Source organism: Alligator sinensis, unplaced genomic scaffold (genome assembly GCF_000455745.1).
Source record: "Alligator sinensis unplaced genomic scaffold, ASM45574v1 scaffold957_1, whole genome shotgun sequence".
NCBI classification, from domain to species: Eukaryota; Metazoa; Chordata; order Crocodylia; family Alligatoridae; genus Alligator; species Alligator sinensis.
The window spans coordinates 676,085-694,667 of record NW_005842039.1 but is presented as its reverse complement, the minus strand read 5'-3'; the positions used below and the strand labels follow the sequence as shown (position 1 = coordinate 694,667).

At 43.5% G+C, this 18,583-nt stretch overlaps 1 protein-coding gene across 1 annotated transcript in view; it reads right to left on the bottom strand.

Moving 5' to 3' along the window:
• Nucleotides 1-18,583, bottom strand: part of DNM1L (dynamin 1 like) — a 63,087-nt gene continuing 44,504 nt past the window's right edge. The window contains exons 14-20 of the mRNA XM_025202842.1: nucleotides 18,122-18,214; nucleotides 15,138-15,194; nucleotides 13,866-13,943; nucleotides 7,457-7,624; nucleotides 6,920-7,029; nucleotides 2,675-2,834; nucleotides 1-1,317 (exon numbers count right to left, since the gene is read on the bottom strand). Of these exons, the coding sequence (XP_025058627.1) occupies nucleotides 1,261-1,317; nucleotides 2,675-2,834; nucleotides 6,920-7,029; nucleotides 7,457-7,624; nucleotides 13,866-13,943; nucleotides 15,138-15,194; nucleotides 18,122-18,214 (723 nt within the window). The 3' untranslated portion in view covers nucleotides 1-1,260. The remainder of the gene's footprint in view (nucleotides 1,318-2,674; nucleotides 2,835-6,919; nucleotides 7,030-7,456; nucleotides 7,625-13,865; nucleotides 13,944-15,137; nucleotides 15,195-18,121; nucleotides 18,215-18,583) is intronic.

Here is an 18,583-nt window from a genome sequence, read left to right as displayed (position 1 = left end):
TTGTAAATATTTTCACTTTATCAAAGTAAATCTGTGTGAAAAAAATATGTGCAAGTGTACTGGAGTCTGCATTCATATAGGAGACTATAATACATTTTTTAAAAATCAGAAGCTCATGTGATCCACGTTTAGCTGTGCTAGCTGTAACCAGGAGAAAAATCTATCATCAATTACAGTCCCAATTTCACATTTGCTGCTCAGACTACTTGGGTCGTCTTGGGGAAAAAAAAGTAATCTAAACACACAGTACAAGATTTCCCTCCCTCACCCTCTCTTCCCAAGAGCAGTAATATAGTACAAGCACTCCAGTCCTCCAGTCCCTTCCATGCCTTTGTTCTTTCCAAAATTACTTAAAAAGGAAAAGAAAAAGAAGGGATTCCCCCCTCTCCCCTTGTCTAATTTATCCTTAAAGAAACACTTACTATCCCACAAGAGTTTCAAATTCATTTTTATTTTTAAATTCTGTCAGAACAGCTCTACTAGCAGATGGTCCAGGGCTTTGGTCCCAGAGGGGGAGGTGCTCGTACACCTGATTCATCCCCAACAAGATATGCAAATTCTGGTGCACTTTTATTGGCTTGCACCAGCTCGTTAGCAGGTCCTCTTGTTAGCTTTAAAGTTCCAGGCTAAATCATCTAAACTGAAACTTGCTTATGCAGTTCAGAAATTTGTTTTAATGCTGCTTTCTTTTGAAGTTCTGGAAAAAAAATGGGGACACACATACAGAGTTATATGGGAGACATCTCTACTGGGCCAGCTATCAAATTGAGATTGCCATTTGCCATGGTGCATGCAATATACTCGAAGAAGATATTTGGTACTCTCTCCTCTTCACAGCATTGAAACTTCTATTGTAAAAGCAGCTTGAAACAACACCACAAGACTACACTGTCCATCTGTATCTACGGGCAACTGGTTTAGCAAGCCAGGCGCTGGAACTTTAATGGTTCTTCCCAAGACTGTCAGAAGACAGTAGACTTGGGTCTGCTTTATTTGCACCAGAAAACTGGTAAGAAAACATTTAGAGCCATTTATTATGTGGATGAAATATGACTGTTTTTTGTTTTTTTTGTTTTGCAAAGTACAGCATACTTTTCTGTCCGAAAGTCAAACCAACTGTCTTTACGTGAGCAGGTTTACACATAGTTGCAGTACACATAAAAGTTCATAAATAAAATTCTACTCAGTATACAATGCCTAGCAATATTCAAGTCATCAGGGTCTCCACCCAAAAAAACATTGTGGCAGGTAGAGAAAGCTTCACCAAAGATGCGTCTCTCGAATCTCAGCAATAATCTGACTGGCTCGCTGCAAGGCCTGCAGAGGAAGTAAAACAAGTAGTTAGCTTTTACAAAAATATACTTCTCACACAGCAACCAGGAGATTTTTCTAGCTGTGGAATGCTGAAGTTCAGAAACCAGATCATGAATTTGGAGGCTCTAATCATGAAGGTCTCTGAAGTCCTCAGAGGGAGGAGTTATACAAGGGTAAAATATTACAAAAAGGTGCTGTCAAGACAATATCACACAGCCTCTGTCAAGCCATCCCCTCAACTCTCAGGAACCCGATGTTACAAATTAAATTTGAAACAGAGAGCTCTCAGGTTAACATAAAAGGACTTTGTTGCTATCCCTTAAGGAAAGGGCTTTTTTTTTTTTTTCTTTCTTTTGTTATAATATAGCTGATCCCCAGCTCCCTGATCCCTCCCATATCACCTTTGAAAGTCTGGGGCACAGGCATCAGGGGACTGGGCGCAACCACCATTTCTCAAGCTCCCTGTATGCCAGCATGTTTGAAAGTTGCACATGTAACTGGGCATTTAAAGATCGGGCACATGGGAAACCCAGGATTTGGGAACTGCCTATGCACTGGCAAGGTGAAAGGGCAGGCATACCACCTGGTATCAGGGAGATGTGCCCTAGCAGACACAGGATGGGATCTGAGCCCCCCAAAAAGTGCATCCCGCCATGGCAGACTATGAATGACTGGCATGGCAAGAGGTGCGGTTTTGGGGGGTTTTTTTTTTTTTGGGGGGGGGGGGGGGAGAGAGAGAGCGGGGAACAGGGATCTGGGATAAAATTCCTTGCATCCTGTCATGTAATCAAATTAACGTCTTCTAGGGGTTTAATATGCCACCCTGCCCTACCTCCTGACACCTCACAGCAACAGAAGCAGCACTGATGCAGTATTTGCCACACCTTCATTTAGAGGAGTATTCCAATCAAAACCTTTAAGAGAAAAGCTTTGCACTGGTCACCAAACTACTGTATCACCCAAGACCAGGATCTTACTGTTTAGCCAGGGAAATGCATTCAAATGCTGCGAGACCCCATTTTCAAGTTTGGGCTGAACAACTTCAAAGAAATACTTTGGAAAAGCTGAAACAACCCTTACTATATTAAAACTGGCTGATAAAACTAAGACAACAGTCTACACCTGAATTTCTGGTTTATTTCAGTAGCTAGATTAGTGAAATAATGAATGTTCCCAGTATTTCATTACTGCTTTCTTGCTTACTTATTGCTTCTTTTAATAGTAACAAATATAAATTGAGGAAAAAATATACATGGACATACATCCAAAAAATGCAACTACTGCTATATATGTAGAACCTCAGGAGATTTAATCAAGTGATAATTCCGGTTTGATTTACTGTTCCTAGAAGATTAGATACCTTTAACATGTCAGCTGCTTCCTTCCTGCGCTGTGCCATGTCCTCAGATTCAGTCAGAAGGTCATCCAACAACAGGGATTTGTACAGCTGTCCTACTAGCTCACTCTGAAGAGTGTCCTTTACGTGATTCACTAGGAAATGCATCACTGCCTTTGGCACACTGCAAGCCAAAAAGAAGAGGAAAAAAAACCCAAAAAACTAAACCCATGAAACCAGGGCATTATTAAAACATTAAATGAGTTAATCTTCATGTTTAAGTGCAAATAATTTGTCCTGAAGTGACAAGAGACACTTGCATATTAGGGCTGTGCGAAACTGCTGTGTTTCGATCCAGTTTTGGAGGACAGTGATTTGTTTTGGTGTTTCAGATCACTGTCCTGTTTTGTTTCAACCAAGTCTGTTTTGGAGATTCAGCTCTGCTGAATCTTCTCCGAATCTGTTTTGAAAGGACTGCAAGGGAAGCTGTACACTGCCCTACCCAGCTGGGCAGGGCTGGGGGCTACAGGGCCCCAGCAGGCAGCAGGACAGGGCTGTGGGTGGCTCATCTGGGGAAGGACTGCTGCCTTCCATGCAAGTGAGAAGACCCCCGCACGGATCTCTGATCCCCGTCATGCCAGGTCGTGGGGCAGGGAAGCAGCACAGAGTGGCGAGCAAGCCTGCTGTCCCTGCCAGGCGACTCGGCTCCACAGGGAGCAGAGACCCGTGCCAGGGTCTCCTCACTGCTGCTGCCCACCCCGCGCTGCCCCGGCAACGTGGGTCTACGCAGGGCGGGCAGCAGTGGCAAAGAGACCTCAGCACGGATATCTGCTTCCTGCGGAGCCAGGTCTCATGGTAGGGCAGTGCTAGTCCCTGCCATATGACCTGGCTCCGCAGGGAGCAGAAATCTGGGGCTGCACAGGGTGAGTAGCGGTGAGGAGCAGACCCCAAAAGGGATCTCTTCTCCCTGGGGAGCCAGGTTGCACAGCAGGGATCGCCCAGCTCCCTGTTACATTTTCTAGCCCCCGGTTCAATTCCTCCAACTCTTCCCAGGGGACATGGGCCCCTGGATCTGCATGCTGTGTTTCTGCAGGCTGGAGCCAGCAGCAGCACTGCAGTCTTCCCAGCGCTCAGCGTGGCCTGTGCTGAGCAGTTGCCACTGTCCACAGCCTGCAGTGGCAGCCTGCTGAAACCCCGCGTGCAAATCAGGGGCCGCACCCCCCAGGAAAAGCTGGGGGAAGCAATCAGAGCTAGATGTCAATATCAGAGCAGTCCCTCCCCACCTCTTTCTCTCTTCTTAGTTTTTGTTTCCCTGCAAGTTCTGCTCCAAAACATTTCAGAGCTATTTCAGAGCCTTCCGTTTCGATTCAGATTTGGCGTTTCATGTGCCGAAATGGCCCAAAACACCTCCGAAACGGAACAGCTGCCGAAATTTCACACAGGCCTATTACGTATTGCTGTAAACTTAATTGCTTTTCCTAAATAGCTGCAGTGATTATATGCGGTCTAACAGGCCAAATCTTTGCCTCTGAGGTGACTTGGAGTGAGGTGGTTACAAAGGGGGTGGAGTTGAACTGTTCTCAGTGGTGGCAGATGACAGAACAAGGGGCAATGGTCTTAAGTTGCGGCAAGGGAGGTTTACGTTTGATATGAGGAAAATCTCTTTCACTAGGAGTGTGGTGAAGCATTGGAATGGGTCACGCAGAGGTGATACAATCTCCAGCCTCGGAGGTTTTTAAGGCCCAGCTAGACGAAGTCGTGGCTGGAGTGATCTGGTTGGGGATGGTCCTGCTTTGAGCAGGGGGTTGGGACTAGATGACCTCCTGAGGTCCTTCCAACCCCAATTTTGCAAGATTCTATGATTGTACTTTACAGTAAATGAAGGGACTCTATGCTTTGTTCAAATAATAGAAAGCATAATATATTTTTTATTACAGTAAGAATGAGCAGTCAATCAAGATCAGGCCCCAGGAAGCCCAGCATGCTGAAACACTAAGACAGCTCTTCAGTACAGGATAATAACTAAGGCCTTGCCTATACAATGGCTGTTTCTGCTGCCAAAAGGCATTCACACCTGCAAGGTCCCACTGCAGCAGCTGCACTGGCACAGCATGAAGGGCATCTTGGGAAAGCATCCACCATGGAATGGGTCACTAACCCTAGTAGAGAGAACAAGGGTCTACATACATCTTCTGCTGCTGGTAATCTGCCAGCTCACAGTTCTGTCTGCAGAACTTGCATTCTGCCCTCAAAATTATGTAGTGTGGACCAGATGGAACGGAGAATAGGAATGGACACAATGTTTAAGGCATCTAACAGCACAAGCACAGCTCACCAAAACAGATTCCGGGGGGAGGGAAGGGGTCAATTAGATGGGAATTGGTGAGATAATGCTATTATAATATATATTACTGAATTGCCTACAAGCCCTAATTATGGAACAGCCCCAATGTGCTCAGCACTGCATAAACAAAAGGCACTTTTTTTGTAGTCAGGATGCTGCAAGACCCTTTCATGGATACCATGGTGTGACTGGGAAGGAATGCAGCATGTGAATGTTCCTGCCTGCATTAGGGCTCTCTGATAACCTTAAAGCAGGCAGGAGTCCCTGGTCATGCCACAGCCCTTCCCAGACCAACCCTTCATGGCATCTCCCAGAAACAATGAAGTGCAGGGCCGGTGGAATTATTCGATGAGCCTCCCTCCATTTGTGCTGCAGTAAACTGCTGTTCTATGAACTGTGGGAGAGCCTGCCTATGGAACTGATTTTGTGCTTTAGTGATTTAGTCTGTGCCCTCATTACAAGTAGGCACACTACTAGCCTAAGCAGAAAAAAACCAAGATTACTGCTGATAGCCCTTAGTGACCCAGCTAGCTTAGGCTGAATGTACCACTAAACTCAGGTCAAAGTTGCGTTTGGATGGAAGGGGCCTGAGGCAACACTGTGGTAAAAGCCTCTATGCAGAAAGGTACAGAATGTTCTTTTCAAAAACAGGCATTTTCAAAATATATCTCTGCAGTAGATATTACATAGCTTTGAATGTAAGAGCAACTACAATGTAAATGTTCCCCATCTATGAACGTGGAAAAAAAGTGCATAACAAGGAAAAATCTTATTCAGAATCATAAAAGGAAATGCAGCTTAACCAAAAGTACTGAGATAAAAGTTAAGTAGTAGTTGATTTAGGTTGAGGATCAGGAATAAGTCAACTAAACTTTTCAGGAACACCATGCAGCCTCTGCCCCAAAGACAGATAAACCTACATTAGACACAATACTGAAGAATTTTCTGGAGAAAATCTTCTGGAGTGACAATTTTGCAGTGGCCACAGTACTGGCAAAGTAACTTGATTTAACCTCCATCTTCTAGATTTTTTCTCTCTCTCTCTTTTTTTTTTTTAAAGTATACACAAAGAAAAGAGAATATATTGCTTTTTTCCTACAAAGTATTAATAAAATCATGTAGTTACTGCTCTGTTTGCTCCTTAGATTGAAACAGAACCACGATCTGCTTTAAAGGCAATAACGTCATAAAAAATCATACAACTTGTATGTATGGCACACTTAGATATCTGCTTCTTCAACTCCTATGGACAAGGACTGAAATACTTTAGCATAAGAGCTCCACATGAGCTTCCTTAGTTGAATGGTTGATAGCTGAAAAGTTGAGTGTTTTGAAAGCCTAACTATACTTGGGGTTTTACCACAATCCACCTAACACTAATTGCCATGCCCTACAGCTGTAAGGCTCAACCTTTTGGCCTCATGAGCCAGATGAGTGACATAAGGCTGCTCTGCAGGCCGGATTCAGCCCCATTCATCGGTTCCTGCACTGCCTTGTGCTAGCCCCACACAACAGGAATGGGCCCCACACCACCCTGTGCATCCAGTCTACCATGTAGGGCCATGTTATCCAGCCTATAGGGCTCTACCTCCCCTGAAAATTTGGCAGCAGGGAAATAGCAATTAATGCTGCCCCACCACCAATTTTGGAAGCTTGCAGTGCAATATAATACGGATCCCCCCAAAAAGTAGAAAACAATACTAGACACTCTGAAACAGTGCACTCTTCTCCTTAGCAAATGACTTCAGTTTGATGAGAAATAAAATTTCACAACTTCTACTCTTGCAGAATGATTATATTGTCCATCTCACTAACAAGACAAAGCAATATAAAAGCAACCTGATGCTGACCATCACTTGCTGCTGAAAAAAGTGTACATAGCTTTGGGAGATAAGAGTGGCAATACAGAAAACATGAGGCATTACCTGTCCTGAATGTTCTTTCGGACAATAAGGAAGTAGGATTTAATAAGTCGTTCAATCACCTCACAATCTCGTTGTTCACGGGCAGAGAGTTTGCGTGCGACAGGTACAGGCTATATGAAAAAGCAAACACAAAGTTAACCTGTAAACACCGTTTAAAACATTTCACTTCTTTGAATAGCAGAATGTAACTTTCAAAGGAAAGGTACAATGCAGTACCCCTCCTCCCCTCCAAAAAAAAAGCCCTTTAAGAGAAAAAAAACGTAACATTTTTTAGTTGACTGATGTTCCGTTTTTCACAACCTCAAGGTCCCTGACAGTGAAAATGCCTATCCATTCATTACTGCTGAAATTGGGCATTTGCGCTACCAATGACAGTAGATCATTTTGCAGCACTAGTGAAGTAGGAAAACTGTGAGAATGAAGTCAGTCTGTTTCCCCAGTTGCATAGTCTAAAGGTGCTAAATTCAAAACAGACTTAAGAAGTCTTGTTTCCTGGATCTGAGCTACAAGGTGCAGTTACGTCATCTCTCAACTCACCACATCCAACAGGTTGACAGCATACCCTTTCTGTGGGCTGGCAGGTAAGACTGAAACTGGTTTGGGCTTTTCCTCAGTAAACAATTCTTCTGTTTTTGAGGGTTTTAACATCCCTCTCCAGCTGCCTGTACCGGGCTCTTGTGTTGCATCCCCTACTCCAGGGACAGCCTGCAAAAAGATCACAATACAAACATACACCAAAAAGTTAAAAATCAAAGACACCACAAAGGCAGTCTCCAGTGAAGCACACTACTACTCAACTGTGGGCAAAAAGTGGTGGTCTGCATCTTGGAGTGTACAGCCCTTACTGAGACTCATTCCAGACTTTGCTTCCAACACCTTTTCTCTCCCTTTAACTCTGGGTAGAGGACTTGAGAGAGACTCATCCAATTCACTAAATATTGACCAATGTCAGCGTGAACTGACTCGTTTTTTTTAAACCTGTTTTAAATGTCTCAAGAACCCACTTTTCATCTTCAAGAGGAAATCAGACCCTCAACAGCTCAAGTCCCATCAAAAAGATCAGTGACACACGGGAGATTTTCCAGTTAAAAATGATTCAACTGTTCCAGTGTACTTCATTTCTTCTCAGTGTACTCCTTCCTCTGCACAGAATAAAAGTACCTTTCTGGGTTTATCTGAAACTGTTTCAAGGAGCCATAGAGCTGAATTATTATAATTCAATTTAATACCTTAAAAGTCCACAAGCAGACCCACAATACTTTTTGCCAGTGTAAGGCAGGACATGAATATAAACTTCCTCATGCTTTCTAACTATTCTATCATTCCTATGATCCTATGTAGATAAGGTCTAAAGTATATAAATTGTTTTTAAAAATGTAAGTTAGGCTACTAAGTCATGCAGGAAGTTATGAAAGTGTTACCCTGCATCTTGGAGCAGCAGCACCTACAAAAACAGGGAGCAGCAACTTTTCTTTGGTTCTGTAATTTCTAGGCAGTACAGCTATGAAGGGCTTGTATAATTATTTGAACAACTGCTCCAGTGCTTCAATTCAGGTAAAAACAAAAAGGTCCCTTTTAACAGCTGTAAGAACCACATGCCTTGATGATCCCAAGTATTAAAATGTATGTTGCACAGCTTTAAAGTTGTAGCAATCCATCTCCAAGGCAACCCCTTCTAGGTAGGTGAGTTTGGTTTAGCACACCAAGAAACCAAAATTTAAAATAACCCAAATAGGCAAAACAAAAGCAAAGCAAATCTCCCCCTAAGTTACTGAAAGTAAAGGACTAGAGTTCTTAGCCTGTGCAGTCTCACACAGAAGGATCGACTCACTGACACCTCCCTTCCCCCCTCCCACTCCACCCCCAGGTCTTGTATAGGGAATATAAAACACCTAAATGTAGACTGTGCATTAGGAACATAGGATGCAAAAGTATCTCAGGAGTAACATGCCAAATGTTACATTAGTCTAAATGACAGACTACACTGGCAGCTCTCATTCACAAAATCCAAGCATTTCCATTCTTCTCTAGGCACCTACCAAACTGTTCATTCACCGAGCTCACCATTTTTCCCTTTGTATCTAGAGCTAATTGGAAAAAAAAAAAAGGAAGTAGAAATTTATAATTCATATTTGGATCACCAAAAGCCTCAAAATACAACTTACAATCTGCTCAAGAGCAGACAGAAAACAAGACAAACCTGTATTACTGTGCTTATGGTTAAAAAACCACAACTACCATAAAGCCAATCTTTGGCTTAAAAGGTTCTGAAAGCAAAAATGGCAAATAAACTTTCCTACAAGTTAAAAGCAAAGTATTCAAGGATGAATACCAATTCTGACCAACCAGTGGAACTGCTCAAGGTTTTGGGTTTTTTTCTTTAATGCTCAGCTACTTAAAAGCATGATTAAAGAGGTGGTTAACTATGTTAATCTGAAGTCAAGCAGAAATAGGGAAGTGTGTGGGCTTTTGTAAGTAATTAATAGTGTCTGACAAAGTGGACTGTCACTTATGAAGGCTCACACCTCCCTGAACCAGTTGCCTGACACTGCTGAATGGCCAGGCAAGGGCTGAGATTCTCACATGCTGTGATCTGGAATCAAGGGCATACATCAGGGCCTGGGAGAGCATCTATTAACCAAGGCCCCCCAGGGGAAGACAAGAAATAATGGGCACAAGCTGATTGAGGATCGCTTCAGACTGGACACAAGGAAAGATTTCTTTACAAGTCGAATGCCAAGGGTTTGGAACAGTCTCCCCAACAGAGGCAGTACAATCATCCACCCTGGCGATCTTCAAAAAGCATCTTGACGCCTATTTCACTGGAGTCATTTGATCCCAGCAGCCTTTCCTGCCCAAAAGCAGGGGGGCTGGACCCAATGATCAATAAGGTCCCTTCCAGCCCCTAACAACTATACAACTATGAAACTATGGAGCAGCCCAAGCAGCACCTGAAAGTGTGTGCATTTGGGGGGGGTGCAGGAGGGAGAAGAGGCAGAGACTGGGGGAAGTTGAGGGTGGGGGGGTGCAGGCTGCAGGGGAGCAGGATAGCTGCAGAGGAAGAAGTAGGCAGGGCACAGGACAAGGGGGCCACCTCTCCCCTCCATCCACTGCTTTCCTTGATGTAGCTGTGAGGGTGGACAGGGAATTTAAGACAATCCTCCAATACCATAAAATCTCCCTTATCCAGCATGAGCGGGGAATGCTGGGTGCCAGTAATGTAAAAATGCCGGTTATCTAAAAATACCCGAAAGGGGGGAGGGGGTGCATGCAGTGGTGGTGGTGGATGGCAGCGGCAGCAACACGGGGGGATTGTACGTGGCTTGCATGTGATGGCAGCGCAGGATGGCTGCACGCAGTGGTGGTTGTCATGACCCAAGGGTATGATTTTGTGTGCGCTTCGGCACTGCAGAATTATTTCCCGCCACAAGGAGCTTTCTTTGCACGGTAGGAGAAGGAGAACTTCACATCTCGTGAAGAACTCTAAGCGCTGTGGAGCCTAACAAACTCAGCGTGTGCCTTAAGGAGGATACAGGGGCCTGATCAACCTCTAGCCTCTCCCCGTCGCCGCCTGATCCCTTGACGTACCCTTCCCTGCGCGCTCGAGCCACGGAGCCTAGCAAACTTCGTGTGTGTGTGTGTGCGCGCACGTGCGTGTGCATCCAGAGCTCTTTCCGGGTTATTTCAAGAGGCTCAAGTTTTCTACAGGTCTTGCTCGAGCGAGTTTTCTTTTCGTTTGTAACTGCGACTTAAGCGAAGTTTTCCCTGCCTGCACCGCGACCATCTACGGTGTAAGTAAAATAATCTTTAATCAACCGCTACGCGTCCGTGCCTAATTCTAGTCCGCTGTGCCGAATTCCCCGACCCACGTGCCATGGCTGCTGGCCACAGCCCGCCGCGCGCCCCCGAAAGCCTCGGACCGCTCCCGGCCCGCACAGTGGTGTAGTGCCGGTTAATAGAGGATGCTGGCTAGCAAAATGCCGGAAAACAGAGATTTTACTGTACTTAGATTCCATGCCTGGAAAATTATAAGAAATAAATCATTGAAGTGATTTATTTCTTATAATTTTCCCAGATAGAGAATCTAATTATTGGGGATTATCTTATATTCAGGGTCATCTTATATTCGAGTAAATACAGTATTAGTAGAGTAGAGGCATTAAGAGAAACAACAAGGGGTTTAAAAGGAAGCTTATGATGTGTTCAGCTAATGTTAGGACTTCTGCTCCTAATGACTTCACAATTTAGGTGTTAAGCTCCTGAATGCAGCTCTAAATTAGCGGCCCCACAGGCACACAAGGCCCCTCTCAGAATCAGTCACCGCATTCTTTTAAAAATGAACAGAATCTAAGATAGAGTATTTAGATGCATGCACCCACATAAAAGTATATATTTTGTATAGTGAACAAGAAAGCACCAGAATTCAGCAATTCCCCTGCAATTATTGATACCATCCTTCCTGGTGCCCTAAGGAACACCTACACCATCACTAACACCCCAAACTCAGTGTCAACAGTGCAGTTTTCAGCTTTTTCAGGTGCTTGCCCCTAGCCCATTCTTACTACATCCAGTTATGATTCCTGTAATCAAATAGCTAGCACCTAAAGAGAATTCTAGCTCATTGCAAGCAGGGTTATGTACATGTTGCACCTAGTACAATAGGCACCAAGCGATTCTGCCTGTGAAATAATGTGTTAGTAGAGGTGCACCGATACATTGGTCCGATATCGGATTGGTACCGGTATAAAAAAAAATTTGCTGCATCAGATATCAGCCCGATGGGGCTGATAATTTGGCTGATAAATGCCCATGCTGTGTGCAGCCGCAGCACAGCACTCAGGCAGTGAGGACCACAGCTAACAGTGTGGAGAGCTGTGTGCAGCTGGTAAGTCCACTGTGGTGGAAGGGGAGGGGGCAGGGAAGGGGCATGGGGGAGCAGATCAACACCCCTCGCAGTGAGGGAGGGAGCAGGCACTGTCCAGGCGGGGCAGAGGGAGGGGGCAGAGGAGGCGGCTCCCACCCCAGGAGGGCACGGTGGGGTGGCATGTGTCCCTGGATCTGTATCTGTGCAGGGTGGGGCAAGGCTCTTCTCAGTGGGGGCTGGGCTCAGAGCAGGCTTCGGTGGCACTGGGAGGATGCTGCAACCACCTCAAGTTTTGCTGCTGCTCTGCTCTCAGTGCTGCTGCTACCAGCCACCCAGCACAGCCCTGGCTCTTCTCCAGCCCCTCCCCGCTCAGACAGCACCTACCCCTGCACCCCCTCCCTCACCACAGGGGGTGTTGATCTGCCCCCCCCAACAACAGACTTACCAGCTGGAGGCAGCTCTATCGGAAATTGAATCAGTATTGGCTGATATGCCTCCTTAAATATTGGCTATCAGTATTGGCCCCCAAAATCTCTATCGGAGCACCCCTATATATTAGCAAACAATTGTTGTGCATGGATGCAACACAAATGTAACAAAGCAGGTAGGATACTGGTGTGGAAGTGTAAAAAGCCATTATAGGATGCCTTGTACAAGTATGAACCAATTAGTGAGCAGAGATTAGGGACTTCAAAAGCGAAGCTCATTAAACAGAGCCTGCAAAATTCCCTGCAGGAAGCAGGAGACTCACATTTTAAGTATGTCTCCTGCTCTCCTTTATTAACTGTTAAGACATTAAAACACGCGGTTTAAAAACGATACTTGACATGTTTGATTAAAGTACTGTAGGCTACTTTGGTGAAAGAAGTTTCTGCAAATAATGGCTCTGCACACTTGCACCATCACATACCGCAAACAAATGCTCCAGCTGAAAGCAGCAAAGGTTCTACCTGAATATACTCAGCCCATTTCCCATCTTTATACATCGTAAACCAGTTGTTCTCAACTTTTTCTGAGTCAGGGCACCCCTCCACCACATTTAAAAGTTTGCAACATCCCCAGCTGAGAACCACTGTTAGTGCTGCCTCAACTTACCTCCATGTTTCCATCTCCAGGTAAAACTGCCCTGTGTGCCTGCTCTTGTACAGCCAGCCTAGAAAGGGCTGTGGCACATGCACACACTCCTCCTGTATTAGAGCTCTGATAACCCTAAAGCAGCATTTCTCAATCTGTGGGGTGTAACCCAAAAGCATGTCACAAAAATATATTGAAGGGTCATGAAAAAACTCTATGAATGGATCAACAAACTTTAAAAATGGATTCTCCTTTAAAGGAGAAAAATGTGAGAAACGGTGGGTTTTCCTTTGCAGGCTGCCAGAGTTCCAGCCTGCAAGGGGCTACTTGGGAGCCCCCCCACTATGCCCCACAACCCCAGCAGCAGATAGTGGGTTGGGAGGGAGAGGCACTGGGTCAGGACTGGCCAATGTTTACAAATGGGTCCTGGTACAAAAAAAAATTTGAGAACCACTGCTCTAAAGCAGACAGCTGGCTTGGACTGTAGCTCCTTGCAAACTACTCTCCTCTTCCCTTTCCTGGAAACAGAGGCACACAAGTAGAATTTTCCCCTGAACTTCTGTTTCCAGGAGGAGCTTTTTTTTAATTTATTTTTTGGAGTGGGAGGGGGGGTTGCTGGATGGGCTACAGCCCAAGTCAGCTATGTCTGCTTTAGGGTTATCAGAGAGCCCTAATGTAACCAGAATGTGTGAATGGCACACACCTGCAAGCAGGGCAGTTTTATCTGGCTACTGTCATCACAGCAGCAACGCCTGCATCATGGCACCCCTGAGGAAGGAGGGGAGGGTTCCTCAGAGCATCCCTGGGTATAGCAGCATCCTGGTGGAGAACCACTGTCCTACAGCATTATGAGTAGTGATAGGCAGTCTCAGCACTACAGGACACATGATCCAGACAGAAGACACTGCGCCAGTAGTGACACACATGCATATTAAGTTACTTTCAACTGTGTTCAAGGTGCATCACAAGAACATGCATGCCATGCTTATAGAAAGAATCAGGACACACCTTGCCATCAGCCTCAGCAGAAGCAGCAGTAGCAGTTTCCTGGGAGGCAGGTGCTAATGCACCTGTAGGTTTAGTAGACTAAAGGTAAAAAATTCAGCAAAAAAAAAAAAAAAAAAAAAAAAAAAAAAAAATCAAATGAAGACAAAGCCTATCTAATACATTTGTGCATTGTTCTCTACTGGTGTTGTTAACCACCCAGAAAAGCACTGGAACTTTGAGATTTGCAAGCAACATGGTAGAATGGACAGGGGAAAAAAAAAAAAAAAAACAACTTCCCAAAGGCTTTGAAAAGGAGCCACTTAAAAAAAAATATATATATATATATATCAAGCATTCTGCTTGGTCCCCAATGTCAAACTGCAGATTTAAAAACTATACTTTCCAATGAAATTCATCAAAAGCAGAATGTAACGTGCATGGTTACAGAGCACAGAAAGCAAACTCTAGACTGCTTAAGGTTCCCAATTCATGTTGATTGGGCTCCCAATTCACCCTTAACCTATGTTGGATACATTTTGGCAGTTCATTGAATATAAGTTACAAATTGTGACAATTCCTACAAGGTTAAACCAACATTTTGGAGACACAAACAAGTCATTTTGCATCATTCTGGGTTTGCTCTACTTTTACAGACCACCAAGTATGCATAAGTACCTGTAATAAGCTAAAATAATGACAAATTGTTAGATGGCCTTTTCCACAACTAAGCAGGATTTTTTCAGGCCACTTTGTTCTGTTTCATGTGAATGAATTAATTACCCAACTTGTTCTGAGAACCTGGCAAATTAAACCCACTGACTGTATACAGCTGAAGGAGCAGTAACTACACTGGATCCCTATCTAAGCATAAGGATAAACTCCCATTTTTTGCTTCATTTTTTTCTTCCCAAGACAGCAATGTTGCACTCCACTAAAGCCGTAAAAGGGACTTGTTTGCACACTGTACTTTATAAGCCTCTCCCTCAATGTGAAATTAATCTCTCTCAGTCCATAGTTATGACCCACTCCGTTTCACACTTGCAAACACATTAAACCTCACCTAAGTAAACAGGATGCTTATGCACCCTATGCACATAAGACAGTGCATTTTCTCTTGGCGGTTTTAAAAATCTGCACAAAGCTGTATCCAAGAGAAAATGTTCAACTCCAATTAACTCCTTCATCCCCTGAAATAAAATTAAGTACTAGGGCATCAGACCAGGGATTGTCATGGTTGGATCAGGTTGAAAAGCACACATTTAAATAAATAAATACAAACGTATATTAACTAACCTTGTCTCGTGGCATGGTTGAAGGTAATTCCCGAGCTAACCTGTTACGCCTTTGCTCCTTTAAAAACAAACCAGCAAAAAATTTGATTATGTATCACTTTGTCAAGGTGCACTCAAGCTTTATTGCTTCAGGGACAACGACCTAAATCAGAGAGGCTGATGCTAGCATTATGAGCTATATTTACTGTAGCTTATATTCTATACTACAAGGCTCTAGAGTAGACGTGCTCAAGAGTAGGCCAGATCCAGCCCATGGTCCCATGTCATCTGTCTCACAGGCATCCCATGGGTCCAGAAATTTAGTGATAGGAAAACAGTGGCACCACTCCCCTGCTACCAAACTTCTGGCCCCTTGGCCCTGTGCTCTGCACGGGGCCTGGATGTGCACAGGGCAAAGAGTGGCCCCACCCCAGGGCCCCAATCCCAGCAGACAGGGGGATGTGTCTGCCCCAACCCCCTTAGGACCAAAACCCCTCAGGAGGCAGTGGTGCTGGAATCTCAGGACCCAATCCCAGCACTCAGGGGGGCAGGGAGGGTGTGGACCAGCCCCAGGCGGCCTTTCTGGTCTGCAGGTCCAAAAGGCTGAACACCACTTCCCTAGAGCAAAACCATAGATAGATGAATAAGACAGGTCTGAAGGCATAAGTATTCAAAACTAACTGGCAATATTAAACTTCCACTGAATAACTGTTTGATATGCAGAACACTGAAAGCAGAGCTCTTAGCAATTACACTCAAGAAATCAGCTTCTGTGCTAGAGGCACCTATTTAGCATGGGTCAGGTTAGATCCTCACAGTCCTCGTTAAAAGAACTGCATTTCTGAAATAAATCAAGAGAGACAAGCTTCTATTGGTGGCTTGGCTACTTGGATCATTATTGCCCCAAAAGGCAAGATACAAGAAAACAGCTTGTGTTACCTATGGAACAAAACAGTAGCTAAAGAATGTCTGAGTGCATAAAGGGAAAGATGGGAGTGATCTGGTAATTAAATCTGATCCCTGACTAAATAAGGATAAAACATGACAACTTTTATTTCTTCAGACATTTTATACACAGAGTCTTGTTCAGGAGGGTGTCAGGATTACACGTTATTAAGTAACAAAGGCAAGATTAGCATAAGTTTATAGACACTTTACAACCCTGTCCTCATGCTTGTAATGGGATCAAACAGAGGTGCACTTTGTCTACTCTACACCGCATGGGCAGACCCCCTATAAAAATTTAATTGCAGAATCAAGGCCATAACTCCTCAGAGCTTAGAGTTTTATACAAAAAAAAATACAAAGAACTGAAACAGTAAGTGCAGAGAAGATGACAACAATATCTGGATAATTAGTTATTGGAATAACTTGCTGCTTTGGTCTTAATAGTCTGTAATCTCTCATGGTCCTATTGATTTGTACGCAAACCACACTAATTTGCCATCTGTTAGAAGTGTAATTAGGCATTTCCAATGTGTGTGCATATTAAACCATGACAGAATTCATTCTTGATAAGTAGTAGGATTAAAAGCTTGTAGCTGGCCTAAGCCCTCCATAGTAAATGTCAAGCCAGGTGATGCTCACAAAAGCACTGGATACTCTTCAGCTTCTCTTGGTTTAAGGACAGAAATGGTCAACTGTTCCACTTTACAATATTACCTTCTATTTGGTAATAAATTCATGCAAGAATGAAAAGCAAAATTCCTTGACTGATTATTTTATTCCATCGTAACAATGTAATTGCTGCATAATGGACATTCTGATATTTTTTCATAAGAACCTGTACACTAAAGCATCTCTAAAGATCATACAGTTCTTCTATAAAAGGCAAGAGCGCGTATATTTTCATTCAAACTTCTAAACATATTCTTTCTAAACATCAAAAATTATTAGTTCATGTGTCTATGTCATGGAAAATGTTGAAAATAACCAACTACTGAAAATTAGTTTCTCATCATCAGTCCCCTTGGAGTGATAAATTAACCGAGGTATAATGCATAATAATTAAAGAGAGGTGTGTGGAGAGAAGATATGAACAGGCTGGAGAAAATAAGAAGCAGGGAAATCAGACAATTAAAAGCTTTAAAATATTCGAAATAGAATGTGATTATTCAATTCAGTAGCAAAGTCTCCAGCAGAGCAATAAGGAAAGATTAAGTTTTAGTGAGGGAGTCGGCCAGCAACAAAATTTAGCAAGAAACAATTCAAATGTTGTATTAAATACAGTCCTGGAAAACAGGCAGGCTAATAATGCTGCAAGTGGCATAAAGTTGAGAAATGGTAAGGGGCTTGCATGAGTTAGAAATGGACTTCAAGGGAAGATGTCAGAAGCAACTAGAAATCAGCCTGAAAGCAAAGCAGAAGTGTCAGCATGTGCATCATCTCTTCGTAATTAAAGGATACCATGGGAATGAAAGTATTAAATACTGCTGTGGGGGGAGCCAGAGATAAACATGCCCATTACTTGTTAGGAGACCATTTCATGATTATGTATTTAAGATCTTTTTTCAAAATGAGAAAAATCTAAAGTAACAACAGGCTCTTGATATCTACAATTATTCAGTCTTCAAGAGAGAATTACCAATAAGCTATTTCTTTCCTAATATGCATCTCTTCTGATGAACACTACGTATTGCATTCTTTGTTTTGTGAGGTTTTGATCCTGTCGATAAGATGTAGAAAAAGATGCTAAAGTGATATTGGTATTTAAAACATACTACCACAATGTATTTCCTTATTTTGAAAAACATGATTAAAAAAGGATAAGGAATGCTTCAAGCTGCTCCAAAGGAATATAAAAAGATGCCTTATAAAGACACTTAATATGTATAGCCTGTAATTACACATTTTTTGTATTATTATTAAGCAGCTAAAGGCACAAATCAGTTGCAAGAAAAAACATTTATGCTTTTTCTTTTTTCTTTTTTTTATTAGGAAGAAAGCTTATTCAAGATTCCACCTAAATAAGAAGAGCACCACATTAAAAGACTGGGTGTTTCTTACCTCTATGTTGTTGTTCATTAGCCCACAGGCATCGGCAAAGTCCGGATGTTTAGTGTTGATATAGGCTAACTCAATGGCCACCAAATTATGAACCTGGGGGTGAAATCAGTCATAGTTTAGATTTTATTAGGAAGTTTAGTGCTAGAAAAGGCTGATGAAGCTGACACTGAATAGGTACAGATAGCATGAGGTGTAACCATACTGCCTTGCAGATATATATGATTTCCGAAGAAGAAGGACAACTTGGCAAATAGGTACCTCATTCACTGCATCATATTCAACTCTTCAGTGATCTCAAAACCACCCACCACCCCACTCAAATGACACTTTTACTGACGCTCTACTGCCACACTATCTGGCACACTGAGCCACGAGAAGTTGGGGTGATGGCCTGCAGTAGAATCCAGAACCCTGGGTCTCTGGTGGATATGATGATCAGTGGCAGGAAGGTGGGCAAAGGCT